This window comes from Baudoinia panamericana (genome assembly GCF_000338955.1).
Source record: "Baudoinia panamericana UAMH 10762 unplaced genomic scaffold BAUCOscaffold_15, whole genome shotgun sequence".
NCBI lineage: Eukaryota > Fungi > Ascomycota > Dothideomycetes > Mycosphaerellales > Teratosphaeriaceae > Baudoinia > Baudoinia panamericana.
In genome coordinates this window covers 155386-168549 of record NW_006911271.1, presented here as the reverse complement: position 1 = coordinate 168549, position 13164 = coordinate 155386, and the positions used below count along the sequence as shown (strand labels likewise).

Sequence of the window (13164 nt, the reverse complement as noted above, 5' to 3'; positions counted from 1 at the left end):
TTACAATCTTCCCGATACATGTCGATACGCGCGGCTGCTCGCCTATGCAGGCTGCAGACGAAGCGGAGAGATGCGACCGGAGCGAAGCTTTCGCACAGTCAGCGTGGTACTATTCTTGCGTGTATTGAGGTCTTTGTCTTGTTCTTGTTGCTCTCTGTGCTCCCTTCCATTACTGGTGCAGCTGTCGGTAACGGGCAGCCTCTGACGCCGATCAGCACAAGCTTCGTGGCCGCCAAATGTCCACTAAACCCCTAAGCGCAGGTATAGACGCATATTAGGGAAGGGAGGGGCCTGTCAATCGTCGGTTTAGCGGGGTCGGCGAGAATTGTTCGAGATGGTTGCATTCCTGCACACTGTTGCGATTTCAACTGTTCACTTCCTGATCTAAATTCTTCATTGTCGCAGCTTATTCTAGTCAGTCCAGGACCACACTGAAATTAGCACGAGCAGTCTTTTGATCGACTATGGCGCCAATAGCTCTTGACGAACCGCATACCAATGGCCACGCCAACGGCACCTTGAACGCCAAAGCTGCATCTTTCACACCAAGCTCACAGACCTCCACATACCATGCCGTCTCTTCACAATCAGCCATCGATGCAGAAGCAAGCTACGCCGCGCACAACTACCACCCATTACCAATAGTCTTTGCCAGAGCCTCTGGCTGCTCAGTCTGGGATCCAGAAGGCAAACACTATCTTGATTTTCTGTCCGCATACTCGGCCGTTAACCAAGGCCACTGTCACCCGAAACTCATACAAGCTTTAACTGAGCAGGCGAGCCGCTTGACGCTGAGTAGCAGAGCATTCTACAACGATGTCTTTCCTAAGTTCGCCGAGAAGATTACAAAGATGACGGGGTTCGACATGGTGCTACCGATGAACACTGGCGCAGAGGCGGTAGAAACGGGCGTGAAAATTGCGCGGAAGTGGGGCTATAAGGTCAAGGGCATACCGAAGGACAAGGCTCTCGTGTTCAGCGTCCAGGAGAACTTTCACGGCCGGACATTTGCCGCCATTACCATGTCGACGGACCCGGAAAGCAGAGATAACTACGGACCCTACCTACCTAACGTTGGTGCAGTGTGCCCAGCCACGAAGAAGCCAATACCGTACAACGACATCAGCGCGGTGGAGGCAGCTTTCGAGGCTCACGGCAAGGAGACCGCAGGCTTTCTGGTAGAGCCAATCCAGGGTGAGGCTGGCATTGTTGTGCCAGATGAGGATTACCTTCGAAGAATACGCGAGCTGTGCGACAGGCACAACGTCCTCATGATATGTGACGAGATTCAAACCGGCATTGCAAGAACCGGTCGGTTACTATGTCACGAGTGGAGCGGTATCAAACCAGACCTTGTGCTACTAGGCAAGGCAATCAGTGGTGGCATGTACCCAGTATCGTGCGTACTAGGCAGGAGAGATGTCATGCTCACGATTGAACCCGGCACTCACGGTTCCACATACGGCGGGAACCCACTCGGCAGCGCTGTCGCAATCAAGGCACTCGAGATTGTAGAGGAGGAGCGCCTCGTCGAACGCGCGGAAAGTCTGGGAGAGCAGTTCCGGCAAGGACTGCGAGACATTCAGAGCAAGGACCCACTCATTAAGACCATTCGCGGCAAAGGTCTGTTGAATGCAATCGTGATAGATGAGAGCAAGGCAAACGGTCATAGTGCGTGGGACCTCTGCATGTTGATGAAGACGAAAGGACTTTTGGTAGGCCGAGCCCTCAAGATAGCACATGTCAAATCCTCCGGAGCGAGCAATGGATCCTCCGGAGAGGCGACCGCGAGCTCCCTTCTGGATCAAGGCGCTAACAGCGCTTCTTCGCAGGCCAAACCTACCCATCAGAATATTATCCGGCTAGCGCCTCCGCTTGTCATCACGGAGGAACAGATCAAGACTGCCTTGCGGATTATCGAAGAGTCGGTCGTGGAGCTGCCGAACCTGAAGGGTAAGGCGGAGAAGGAGGTGTTACCAGAGGGCGAAAAGAATGTGCATATTGGCCTTGAGAATTGAAAGCTCAACGCTTTGTATTGTATCTAAGTTTGTGGGTGACTCCGTCATTAGGCGGCGCAGTGCTTGATAGCGTTCAACTAAGCATAAATCAAATGGCAATATGTGTAAAGTTGCATACTGAGGTCAGCTTCCGCATTTGCAAAGTGAGGACGCCCGTGCTCATTCGATCTCTGATTTAGTGGATTGGCGGCTCAGCATATATCTTATGTGGGAGTGTTCGTCGCGCCGATGCTGCGAATACGAGGCAAGGAAGGAACGGGTCGGATGAGTGCCAAGACCGACCTGTTCATTCACCTCACCTCAACCTTTGATACGCCATATCCTATCTTCCTATCGCTGATACAAATGATACTATCATTAGCAATATGACCCCTGCCACGGACACAGATACTGGCCGCAAACGGCGTGCTCACAAAAAGTCCCGAGGTGGCTGCGCGAACTGCAAGATAAGACGGGTGAAAGTGTGTTGATACTTTCACGACGCAACCATTCCCCTCACTGACTGAAACAACCTTGCAGTGCGACGAGAAACACCCTGAATGTCACAAGTGTCAAGCGTATGGTGTCGCTTGCAACTACGGTAGCGATGCACCTAACGAGCTTCGACATGCTGGGGAGTCTGCTTTCGCCATCCAACCCGCTATGCCTCTGCCGAGCGAAGTACCGGCCATACAAGATCTTCCAGGACGACAGTTAGACTTTCAACTTCCGCCGACGCCTCCTACCGAGTCCATTCTGAATCTGCTCAACTTTCCTCTCGCGCTCCACGAAACCGACGAGGTCTATCGCCTCACCGAGCAAGATCTGGACCGATTGCAAAGGTTCCAGGACCGGACTGTACTCACAGTAGGCACTGCACAGACAACTCACATCTATAGGGATGTCATCCTCAAGCTTGGTTGTGAACATTCATTTCTCACCCACATCATTCTGGCGTTGGTGCTTATGCATGACCGATGTATGCAAGACTATGAACACCAGCCTCGTTCGGCGCCTTAGACAACGCTGACGGTTACGGCACGCACACTTGTAGATCTGTCGGCAGACCCATGGCAACCGCCCATGACCGAAGAGACTTTTCATCATTACCACGGCACCGCTATATTCAACAAGGTATTGTCCCAACCGATGCCGCACGAGGTGAAAGACGCCATGTGGGGATGTGCAGCGCTCCTGGGTTGCCTTACGCTGGCCTCGGTTGACGCCTCCAAGCCTGAGGAGTCCTGGCCACTGAAGCCGGATGGGCTTAACGATCTAGACTGGCTACGGATGAGTGACGGGAAGAAAGAGGTGTGGCGTATCGCAAATCCTCTTCGTGAAGATAGTGTCTGGCGGCCGGTCATGACGCACGTCCACAGCAATGACGCCACGCCAGTCGCTGACAGACCGGAATTGAATCATTTAATACCCGCCATGACTCGACTTTACAGCTTCGACGAATCTGCGAACGCTGAAGGGGATCCCTACCACACTGCCACTTCCATCATACTGCGTCTGTTGCCGATACAGTGCACGCATGGAACGATTATGTACTTCTTGTCATTCCTAGGCCATATGAACCCGGACTACCGTTTGCTACTGCACCAGAAGGACCACCGAGCAATGCTATTGCTGGCGTGGTGGTATGCAAAGATGATGGACTACCCTGTATGGTGGTTGCAAAGGCGGGCCACCATAGAATGCAAAGCTATCTGCATCTACCTTGGAAGGAGGTATATCCCGCAGTCAGATGTGGGAAGGTTACTTGATTTTCCTAAGATGATGTGCGGCTTTGCTATAAGCGGCGCCTTCGGGCAACAAGTAGACGAAGCGAGGTCGTCTGCACGTTTGAGATCTTGAAGCTGGCCGACGTCGCGTTCAGCGATCTCGGACAGTCTAAGCGAACGAAGCGAGTGCGTCCTACTGGGCGTACTGGATGTGCACAAAGCCTCCCGTTTACAACGCCGTTACAATTGGCCTGAACCACTACGTCTGAAACCGGACTAGGTACCGGAGCTGGATTTGCGCCACATCTAAAGATATTGACCATAACCGTCAGCCTTGTGTCGTACGACAAGCAAGAACAAGATCTGTGGTGTACTCACCATAAACGATGTACTCATTGTACTGCAGATACGCGGTAGGATGTTGCTCCAGGTCCACAGGCTCCTTCTCGACATCAGGAATCTTGACACCCTATAAGTCTTTAGATATGTTGTTCCCGGCATGAACCCAGCCTGCAGACCGATGCGGACGAGGGTCAGCTACGTCTCATACGATGAGGCAGAATCTACACTTGTTTTGCTTACCCTGTGGCACTGTACGGCCGATGCCAAATGTCGCGATGGCGCCTTCCTTCTCCGCTCCCTCACGAGCGTTGCCATCACCCCCCAAGGAGCTCGTACACGGGGTTACCGAGCTCGACTTCGCATAGGAGAAGCAGACTTGTTTTGCCAGAGCTAGAGCTGACAGAGTAATTCGCACTTTTGGTCGAGATGTCTGCAAGATACACGCCTTTCCGAAGGCATAGCCGTTGACGGGAGCCTCGGGTGGTGCGATGCGGAGGCCTTGGCTCAGTATGCCGCCTACACGAGCATTCAGCATTCCACTCGTTCCACGTTGCAAGTGCTAGCATACCAAAGTTGTTGTTCGAGAGCCGTGCCACAGCAAGCGGCGGTTCTTGTCCTTCATCTTGGCAAACCTCAACTGGTTAAATCGGTCCGATTCGCCTTCGCGGGCTATCTTAAGATGTCTTGGAGACGATAAGGAATGGAATGAGTGTGGCCTACCGTGTTTAGCAGGTATCTCTTTAGGCCTTGATATTCGTCGGAAGAATGATGCAAAGGTTAGCGTTCCTCAAGCTCGAGCTGCTCGAAGCGCTTGCTGCCCGGATGCCTTCCTCTTGCCTGTGAGTGGCATATCGACGGGGCACGACCGGCAACAGATAATGAGATGTAGAAGGGACAGTGGACAGGCAGGAGGTACAGGGGCGACTTATAATGCGCATCACTTACCAGCCGGCCGTGCACGATCCTTCAACGCCACTGCACCAACATAGCTACGGCATCTTTAGCGAAATGTGTTCATCGTTGCCTCTGCCACTCCCAGTCCATCAGAAGCGGCTGCCTGTTAGTGAGCCGAAACCGCTGCCGGCGCCCGTCGACGTTGCGTGCGGAGGCGTGGAGAAAGCAAAAGGCTCCAAGTTCCGGCGAGATGCATGCTACAACGCAGGCGGCGGTGGGAGCCTGCGACGTCGAGACGCTACAACACATTGTTCGTCTGGTTTCTTTTGATGCATACAACGCGTCAAGACGATGGTTGGAAGTGGTTGAAACCAGTGATGTTATTGGATCGTAGCGCGAGGCAACACTCTGCGCAGACCTGAAAGAAGCGGCGAATCTCTGATTGGCTTGTACGATCGTGACGCCAGCGGCTGGCGCCCGAAAACGCATGGTGAGACTGTATCGCCTACTAACTACCAGTTCCTGTACGTCTTCATCTACCCAGCAGTCATTGAACGGGACACACATGGAGTGCACTTACTGCTGTCTTGCAGTCCTCGGCCTACTGATTCGTCGCACGACACCAGAGGCTGCCCATTTCGCATCGGGAATTGAGGTCGAATATGGACGGTACCAGACCACGTTTCCAGGACTGTTGGCATCTCAATCTGCCCTGGAAGCTGACGTGTAAGCTTTTGGCAGGCAAACGGTACAACATGCCATCATGAGACGCCCGACGTTGGTCGACTAGTCCCGAAATCGCTACCGCCATTGCTGGGGTACGAAGTCACAGGAGACAAATACGATGACAGGGATCTTGCGAGCAGCCACCCGGCAGCCCAGAGTCATCACAAGTCCTGTGGACCCTTGACGCCTTCTCACGAGCTCATGGATCGTACATGAGATCGTCTTCCCGTGAATTAGGGCAGATCATTCGGGACGTCTTCATATCCGTCCTATCTCATTGACAGGACATACACGTCTAAATCCACCCCCCGACCCGGAGAGCCGCCGACAAGGCAGTCAAAACGTACTGACTCAGTTGACTGCCAGAGGCGAATCGACCTTCTTCAGTGGAGCATCCTCTTTCTCGCCGTTCGACTGCTGGCCCAGTCCTAGCTCTTTAATAAAGATGTCCGCAGCGCGCTCGCCGACTACGAACGCGGTGTTACCGGTATTCGCGCCTACATTTTCGGGAGGCACGCTGAGATCAGCCAGCTTGAGGTTCGTGAAGCCGTGAACATTCAGGTCCTTGTCAACGACACCCATCTTGTCTTTGGGCGCCATCTTGCAAGTGCCGAGGGAGTGCCATGTCGTGCTGACAATCTCGCGGACCCTTTGCTCGATGGCTTTGTCATCCTCTTCGGTGTACTTAATGCGCTCGTTCCCTTTGCCAATCGGCCCGTCGGTCTGCTCGACCACTGCAGCCTTCGAGCCCGCGGGAAAGCGTGGGTGGCTGCTTGCTAGCTCACCCCTGAAAATGCTCATTCGCCGCCACATTTCTCGGCTCAGTTTGTAAGCCCAGATGTGCTTCTTGACGCTGAAAGGAGTGTGCGAGGTTAGTTGCATCTCAATAATCAAGGCAGGTCACTTACTCAATGTCATGCTCGTCTTGAAGCCAGCCAGTATTGAAGTCGATAGGATCGTTGACATCCTTCCCAGTGATGTGAATCGAACCGCGAGAATACGGATAGGCGGTCCAGTTTGCCTACACGAAGGTCATGGTTAGCACTTGTCCCTACACTGACCACCGACTTATTTGGAAGACGCAACATACCATTGAGACATACTCAGCGTCGTCGGGCAGCATCGAGTGATCACCGTAATAGCTGCTCAGTGGTTAGCGTGCGAAAAAGCATCGTTCCTGGCACTGCTTTCTACTCACCACAGATACATCGCCATGATCATAAGCGGCCTGTCAGGAGCATTCTTGAAATCCGCGTCCCACTTTTTCCGAAACTCTGGGCCAAGTGCATCAACATCTTCCTCAGTAGGACGGAATTTGCCGGCTGGACATTGCAATCAGCTTTCGAGGAACAAGAATCAAGTGGATCACAAGCGACAACCTACAAGCATCCATAGCATTGGTACCCAAGCGCTCGTCAGTATTGTGGATGGCCTGTTGAACGTCCAAGCGGCCATCGATCAAAGCGTTGATAGTATCCTTCGGCTCGAGGTTTGTACGGTAATACCACAGGCTCAAGTGATGGTCCTGGTAATCATGGCCGACACCAGGCATATCTGCGACGACATCCACTCCAGCACGTCCCAGAATCTCCGGGTTGCCAACTCCCGAGCGCTCAAGTATCAGTGGCGTAGCATTTGCGCCGGCAGAGAGGATGACCATCTTGCGCGCCTTCACAACGCGAGGAGTCTGCTTGGCCGTCATATACTCTGGGTTCGGCAAGTACTTGGGGTTCGTCTGATACTCAACTCCGACGGCTTTCTTGTTCTCATCGAACAAAACGCGGATGACTTGCTTCTCGGTCATGACATGGAGATTGGGATATTTTCCGCTCTGGAGCTTCGGGTGGATGTAGCGGTGCGCAGCATCCTGACGCCTACCGTTCGGTCCAACGTACTTCATCCATCGCTCTGTGCCGTTGTTCGAGTCAAGGTTCTGCAGATCCTTGAGCTCGTGGTAGCCGAGCTGATCAGCTGCATTGATAAATGTATCCTCGGCGTGCTTGCATCGGTGGGTGCCACTGGAGACATTTACGGGCCCGCTATCACCGTGGTGCTCTTTCTCGCCATAGCCATGGTAGGTCTCAAACTTCTTCAGGAAGGGGTAGAGGTCATTGGCACTCCATCCTTCCGTCTTCCATGAGTCGAAATCGGATCGCTGAGCTCGGGTATAAACCATCCAGTTGATCGAACTGCCACCCCCAAGGGTGCCTCCAGAAGGGACAATTGGCTTTCGACCCGCTAACTGCTCGGACTGGTTGCCTTGCCAGAACAGAGTAAGCTTGCTGTTTGGATGTAGGTTCCTCGGGTATAACCCAGGGTGGACAACTTCAGGGATTCCATAGTTGTTGGGTCCTTGCCTAAGCAACCATGGGTAGGAGGATCAGTGAGGCTTCAGACACTTGCAATGAGTGCCATATCGCTCTGCTTACTCGATGACTAAGATAGACAGCTGAGGATCGGCTTCAGCAAGACGGCCAGCGATTACGCAGCCAGCAAGACCACCGCCAGCAATGATAACGTCAACCTCATTGAGTTCTTGTGGGAGCTTGATGAAGATGCCCATTTTCGCATGAGGTCTCGAAGAAGACTCGTTCTGTGGTATTGAAAGCTTCGCACCAAGATGAGGATCCACAGACGCAGGAGGACGCGCGAAGATATATAAGTCTGGGAGAACCGCACGAACGGACAACCGAACCCCTCAGCACAAGCATGACAGTGGACACGAGTGAGCGGGCATTGATTGTCGACGATCTGTACTGCAGAACCGAGGGGACTTGGGAGCTGTCATGACCCCGCGCCGAAGGCGAGAGGAGCACCCTCCCAAGCACAGGTGGCGGCAGAACAGCAGATAGCGCGTCTGTGATGGCCATCGAAGAGATCGACGATTATATAGCCGCGTAAGATGTTGGTCGTATACCCTAATGGCTGAGCTCTGTGTGTTGGCAGCATAAAGTTCATAGTCTTCGCGGAGGCGGAAACACTGCGGAGGTAAGTTTGTGGGGTGTGGAGAAGGAACGTTGACCATGCTACATGCTACCCCGTCTGCTCCATGATTTGTTCAGACCGAAAAACCAGTTCGGTCGGCGCTGAGGCTCGGCGGCAAATGCAATGATCGTTGTAGTCTGCGCTTGGAGATCGACGGAAGGTTCAGGACGTCAGCAGCCCCATTATCTGCGAAGATTTGTGTTACTGAGCATTACCGCGTGTTTGTCGCACTAAATGTCACTGTACGTGTGTACCACTGTACGTGTGTGTGAGTTCAACGATAGCCGATCGTCCAAGGATCATCCTGATATCGTGGGTTGCTAAGGCGTGCTTGTTGGGGTTTGAACCAAAGCCAGGTAGCAGAAGCTGCTCTGATGGCTATAGTAAGGTGTCAGGATCGTTTCGAGAAGGAAACGGCGTCAGTCCTGGAGGCCGTTGCCCTGCTTCTATTAGCTTACCCAGGCAATACTTCTCTCCTGTCCTACGCCGGACAGTCAGATGCCACCAACGTGGCGAGCACGTTGGCTGGCCATAAAGCCATTGATATAATGTGCCGGTAAACCATGCATTTGATTGACAGGCAGCAGATCGCCGACATCGCCGGGGCTCGTAAATTGATTCTGGGTATAGAGATATGGACGCTGAAACTACAAGTGGCCGTCAGAAAATGTAACCCAAACCCACGCCTTCCCCCACCGAACGTCCTTAACTGGGCGCCACGTATCCGTCATGCGGTAGCTGTAACGCCTTCATCAGGTTCGGATAGCTGTCAGCTACGATAGCGATATCCCAGAGAAGCCAATCCCGTGTTGTACCGCCATGATCTCGAGCGGTTGAGGGTGTGGCCTTTCTATATTGGTGTTACTGGTAGCACGCACACAACCGTAAGTGCTATTCTTGGTGTTGTTGTTGGGCATGACTATCGATGTGCACCGACTTGCTGCTGATGTTGTTCGCCAGAGTAGTAGGTGCCGTGGACTGCTATACTGATGCCAACGCATACACCCACAATGGCGCCAACAATGAACAGAGCAATGACCAGTTTGCATAGAAGCTGATTCCTTTTGCTCATCATGGTCCATCTGTCCTTCAACATACCACAGCCAGCACAGCCTCGCTGAGCCCGTTGCTTCTGCTTCTCCGCCGTCTTCTGTCGCATAAGGGTCTGCCTTGACGGCCACATGCTGCATTCTTTGTTGCAGTCCACGCTAAGCTTGCTCGCAAACGGGTTTTCTTCGTCTTTGGCGGTCAAGGGAGTGGCATTACCGCTCTCGAGATCCTTCTCGAAGATGGCGACGTTATCTCTGCTGTATTGTTTGCTTTCTGCATGGTGATAGAAGGGTGAGTGCGGTGGAATGGCGTCGTTGTGGTAGTCCGCACTGACGTCGTCCCGGGACACAGCAGGGGTAAGAGCTGGTGAGTCGAGGGTGGGTGGTGGAATCAGAGCTTCATCCTGGCGTTCCGTTTGTGGGACAATCGTTGCACCGAAGGCAGTCTTCTCGTGCGAGGCTTCCATAGCGTAGCTTGCCGACTAGCCTTGCAAAGGGAACGGCTGTTTGACTCTCTTCTTACCAGAACCTTAGATCTTTAGGAAAGCAGAACAGAGACGGCCAGTTCAGATGCTGGTGATGTGGAAATCGGACCCAGCCGAATGCCAATGCCAATGCCCCTGGCTAGCAGTGAAGGCAGTAAAGCAGTTTAGGCGAAGAGCATAAATGTGAGAGGTAGCGTAAAGGTCTAAGCAGAGACAAAGGCAGTGAACAGAAAAGGTGGTTGATATGAACAAATGGCAGTCTCTCAAGAGGGGAAGATGGGATGTACTGAACCTAATAGCATACCTTGAGACAGCGTGCAGCAGGTGGCTCGCGTAGGCAAGAGCTTGGGTGCGTCAAAGCACAGCTCGATTCAAGCACGCTCCGTGCCCATGATTGTTGACATTGCGCCTACGCACTTGTTCCTGAGTCCTGACGAGCCACCTCGGCCACCTTCCCTCAACAAGCACAATCACGCGGGGCCACGGGAGGAGCCATGCGGACAAAGTGCCAATGGGAGCAGGGGTGCTTGCCAGAAGAGGGTTCGTCTCGATATCTCCACGCGGCAGCAAATCTAGACTCGCTCGTACTCCGGAGCGTGGAAAGCTTGCTAATTGTCACTCACGCATGATGGGGAGAGCATTCGGTGACACCGTTCACTTGCGGCAGTGCTGGAGGGCCGTTGCAGAAGGCGTACGATGGCAACGGCGATGTTCACATTCGACGTGGCACGACCCTGGCTATACTACCACGGACGCAATCTGCCGGCTGCTTCGAAGCCGAAATATCAAGGCGGCAAGGGCGTCTTGTGGCGCAGGCACCGTAATCGACTCGTTCAATACATGTAATGAGTGCTCCTTCTATTGCCCGCTTACTGCGCCATCAAGCACTCTGGTCCAGTGGCTTCGGACTTGCTGAGCCTGCAATGATAAGGTGGTCGACCGAGGAATGTCTTAGAGCACGCGCCTCCGCCGAGCAATGAGTCGCCTTCGCCCACGTCACGATGCTGCTCGCCACAAGCTCAACATTCACTGATTCCTGCTAATCTTAGCCTCCACGATATGGCCTTATCAAGCATTCGATAGGTATACGATGCGTTGATTGATGGAGAACGATTGTTCACAACTCGATCACTCGCCGTAGCACTTTGTTACCCTGATCAATGCCATCAAACCCCGTCTTGGTCATTGAACCGGAGTGGCGAAGTAAGCTTCATGCCGCTATCTGCTCTACTCGCAATGTTCCCTACGATGTCTCCTCGCTCGAAGCTCGCTTTCTCAATCAAGATCACCTACAGACACACGTTGCCCATCCTCACCATAGCACCGATACAGTTATTAGTCGCCAAGTCTGTCACTTGCTCCGAAATTTCATACTGCTTACTGTAATGTCGTTAGCTTTGTACACAGTTGAGCTCCACAGCGCCGGAACCGCCAAAGCAGACAGTGCTGCCCCTCTTGGAGCTCTTGGTCGTCAAAGGAGACGGTGCAGACTATTATCACTGCTTAACATTGTGAAATCACTACGAGACGGAGCGGCTTACCTGGCTTGCTGATGGTTGCCCCGTTGTAGATGGGGTGTCTGTGCTCGCCGTGCTTCTCACAAGCGTCGTGCTGGAAGGTATTGGATCTGGAGTCAGCGCTCGCGAGTTGCTTGCCACGGCTGCCGAAATGCTGCTCTCTGCAGCGGCAGTTGCGGCGGCTGCCTGAGACGCATCGATGACGGTCACTGATGTTACCGTTGATCGCGGCGGTAGCGTGGAGCCTGCGGCATCGACTGTGACGAGCGTCACACTGTTGACGGTGCTAGGTTGTGCGACCTCGGAGAGAACGAGGGTTGAGGTTGGCGCAGCCGTGACAGTGGCAACGCCATCAGAGCTACTTGTGGTGCTCATGGCGTGCAGTATGCCAAGGATATCTGAGGCGACTGCGGCCGCCTGTAAGCTTGCACCAGTGGTGGACGTGTTCGCCGACGGCGTTGCCGGGGTTGGCGTACTGGACGCCAGCACGGAAGTGGTTGGTACGACGTGAGGAAACGAGCCAGCACCCACCACCGTGACCGTCTGCGTAGCTAGAGCTTGTGTTTGAGGCATAAAGAAATTCGGCGCTATATTGATTGCGGGCTTGTCATCTCTACAGTTGCAGCCTGCCGCATTCGGAGCGACGAATCGTGTAGGTAGGTTGTTGTAGAGACCGATGACTGTGTATGCGAAGAGCAGCGTGCTCTCAAATAGTAGTATGACGCACAGGAGGACGAAGAGTGGCATAGGAAGCCATACGCCTGATCTGCGTTTCGGGGGTGGGTAGCTCTCGAACTTCCGGGCCGGAGATGATGGCGCGCTCTCGAATAGAGTGGAGAAGCGTGGCGGACAGTCCTTCTTCTCCGAATACTCTGCGTCGATGGCCTCCTCGTCGGGCGTTGGGGGCGGCGGTAAGTCTGCTTTCTTGCCTCGGGATTGCTGCTGCTCCGTGTCGGCTCGCATCTCGCTGTTCATGTGTTTTTCGAAGACTTGGCTGAAAGGCATGGTTTCGAGTTTCTGTTGTTGACTTTTTGCGGGTATCAGGTTTCGGAATAGTATTAGTATGCTGGTTGATGGTGTGCGGCCGGCGCGTTATGCTTCGATGTTGAATGGGATTGAGGCAGTCTTCTGGTAGAACAATAATGAGAGAATGATGCGTCCAGCGCAGTATTGACTCTGATGATTGGCGTGCGATATGAACAAAGGAAAGGAACAAAGACACAATGGAATAGTTAAGGCATTGTTCAACTTGCTTGTTGACGTGGAAGGGGGGTTGAGAGAGATCAGTGACTGTCGACGCGTGCGTGCGTGCTTCACCAGCATTACGCAAGCATAACCCGGCGCCGCTGAGCTAACGAAAAGAGAGACTCGTCGAGCGCGTCCGCGTGCTGTATCAAGAACAACATGCGTGAGTGCAAGTCTTTGGTTATGGTCAGGTGCTG

At 53.4% G+C, this 13164-nt stretch overlaps 7 protein-coding genes across 7 annotated transcripts; 2 read left to right on the top strand and 5 right to left on the bottom strand.

Moving 5' to 3' along the window:
* The first annotated feature begins 13 nt into the window (after positions 1-13).
* BAUCODRAFT_39269 (uncharacterized protein) lies at positions 14-2146 on the top strand. The gene has a single exon (XM_007683179.1). It carries the CDS (start codon positions 465-467, stop codon positions 2016-2018), a length of 1554 nt encoding a protein of 517 aa, XP_007681369.1. The 5' UTR covers positions 14-464; the 3' UTR covers positions 2019-2146.
* Positions 2147-2301: 155 nt separating this feature from the next.
* BAUCODRAFT_134803 (uncharacterized protein) lies at positions 2302-3857 on the top strand (the record flags this gene model as incomplete). Its single annotated transcript, XM_007683400.1, has 3 exons — positions 2302-2479; positions 2538-2976; positions 3052-3857. The coding sequence occupies exons 1-3, from the start codon at positions 2384-2386 to the stop codon at positions 3855-3857; spliced, it is 1341 nt and encodes a 446-aa protein (XP_007681590.1). The 5' UTR covers positions 2302-2383.
* Positions 3858-3956: 99 nt separating this feature from the next.
* On the bottom strand, positions 3957-4673 carry BAUCODRAFT_39268 (uncharacterized protein). The gene is made up of 3 exons (XM_007683178.1): positions 4307-4673; positions 4103-4234; positions 3957-4030 (listed from the first exon to the last, which is right to left on the bottom strand). Exons 1-2 carry the CDS (start codon positions 4599-4601, stop codon positions 4194-4196), a joined length of 336 nt encoding a protein of 111 aa, XP_007681368.1. The 5' UTR covers positions 4602-4673; the 3' UTR covers positions 3957-4030; positions 4103-4193.
* A 344-nt stretch (positions 4674-5017) lies between these two features.
* BAUCODRAFT_39266 (uncharacterized protein) lies at positions 5018-5329 on the bottom strand. The gene has a single exon (XM_007683177.1). It carries the CDS (start codon positions 5267-5269, stop codon positions 5081-5083), a length of 189 nt encoding a protein of 62 aa, XP_007681367.1. The 5' UTR covers positions 5270-5329; the 3' UTR covers positions 5018-5080.
* A 708-nt stretch (positions 5330-6037) lies between these two features.
* BAUCODRAFT_79805 (uncharacterized protein) lies at positions 6038-8249 on the bottom strand (the record flags this gene model as incomplete). The annotated part of the gene is made up of 6 exons (XM_007683283.1): positions 6038-6539; positions 6595-6707; positions 6777-6831; positions 6888-7008; positions 7070-8043; positions 8116-8249. 6 exons carry the CDS (start codon positions 8247-8249, stop codon positions 6038-6040), a joined length of 1899 nt encoding a protein of 632 aa, XP_007681473.1.
* Positions 8250-9521: 1272 nt separating this feature from the next.
* On the bottom strand, positions 9522-10451 carry BAUCODRAFT_315607 (uncharacterized protein). Its single transcript, XM_007683399.1, has one exon. The coding sequence runs from the start codon at positions 10185-10187 to the stop codon at positions 9591-9593; it is 597 nt and encodes a 198-aa protein (XP_007681589.1). The 5' UTR covers positions 10188-10451; the 3' UTR covers positions 9522-9590.
* An 857-nt stretch (positions 10452-11308) lies between these two features.
* BAUCODRAFT_39258 (uncharacterized protein) lies at positions 11309-13159 on the bottom strand (the record flags this gene model as incomplete). Its single annotated transcript, XM_007683176.1, has 2 exons — positions 11743-13159; positions 11309-11585 (listed from the first exon to the last, which is right to left on the bottom strand). A coding segment is annotated over exon 1 (985 nt), but the record flags the coding sequence as incomplete, so codon positions are not given.
* Positions 13160-13164: the final 5 nt, after the last annotated feature.

Coding starts and splice junctions, on each gene's coding strand:
- BAUCODRAFT_39269 (XM_007683179.1), top strand. CDS start 465: ATGGCGCCAATAGCTCTTGACGAACCGCATACCAATGGCCACGCCAAC.
- BAUCODRAFT_39268 (XM_007683178.1), bottom strand. CDS start 4,601: ATGCTGAATGCTCGTGTAGGCGGCATACTGAGCCAAGGCCTCCGCATC. Junction 4,235..4,306: donor CGGCCGTACAGTGCCACAGG/GTAAGCAAAACA, acceptor ATCGGTCTGCAG/GCTGGGTTCATGCCGGGAAC.
- BAUCODRAFT_39266 (XM_007683177.1), bottom strand. CDS start 5,269: ATGTGTTGTAGCGTCTCGACGTCGCAGGCTCCCACCGCCGCCTGCGTT.
- BAUCODRAFT_315607 (XM_007683399.1), bottom strand. CDS start 10,187: ATGGAAGCCTCGCACGAGAAGACTGCCTTCGGTGCAACGATTGTCCCA.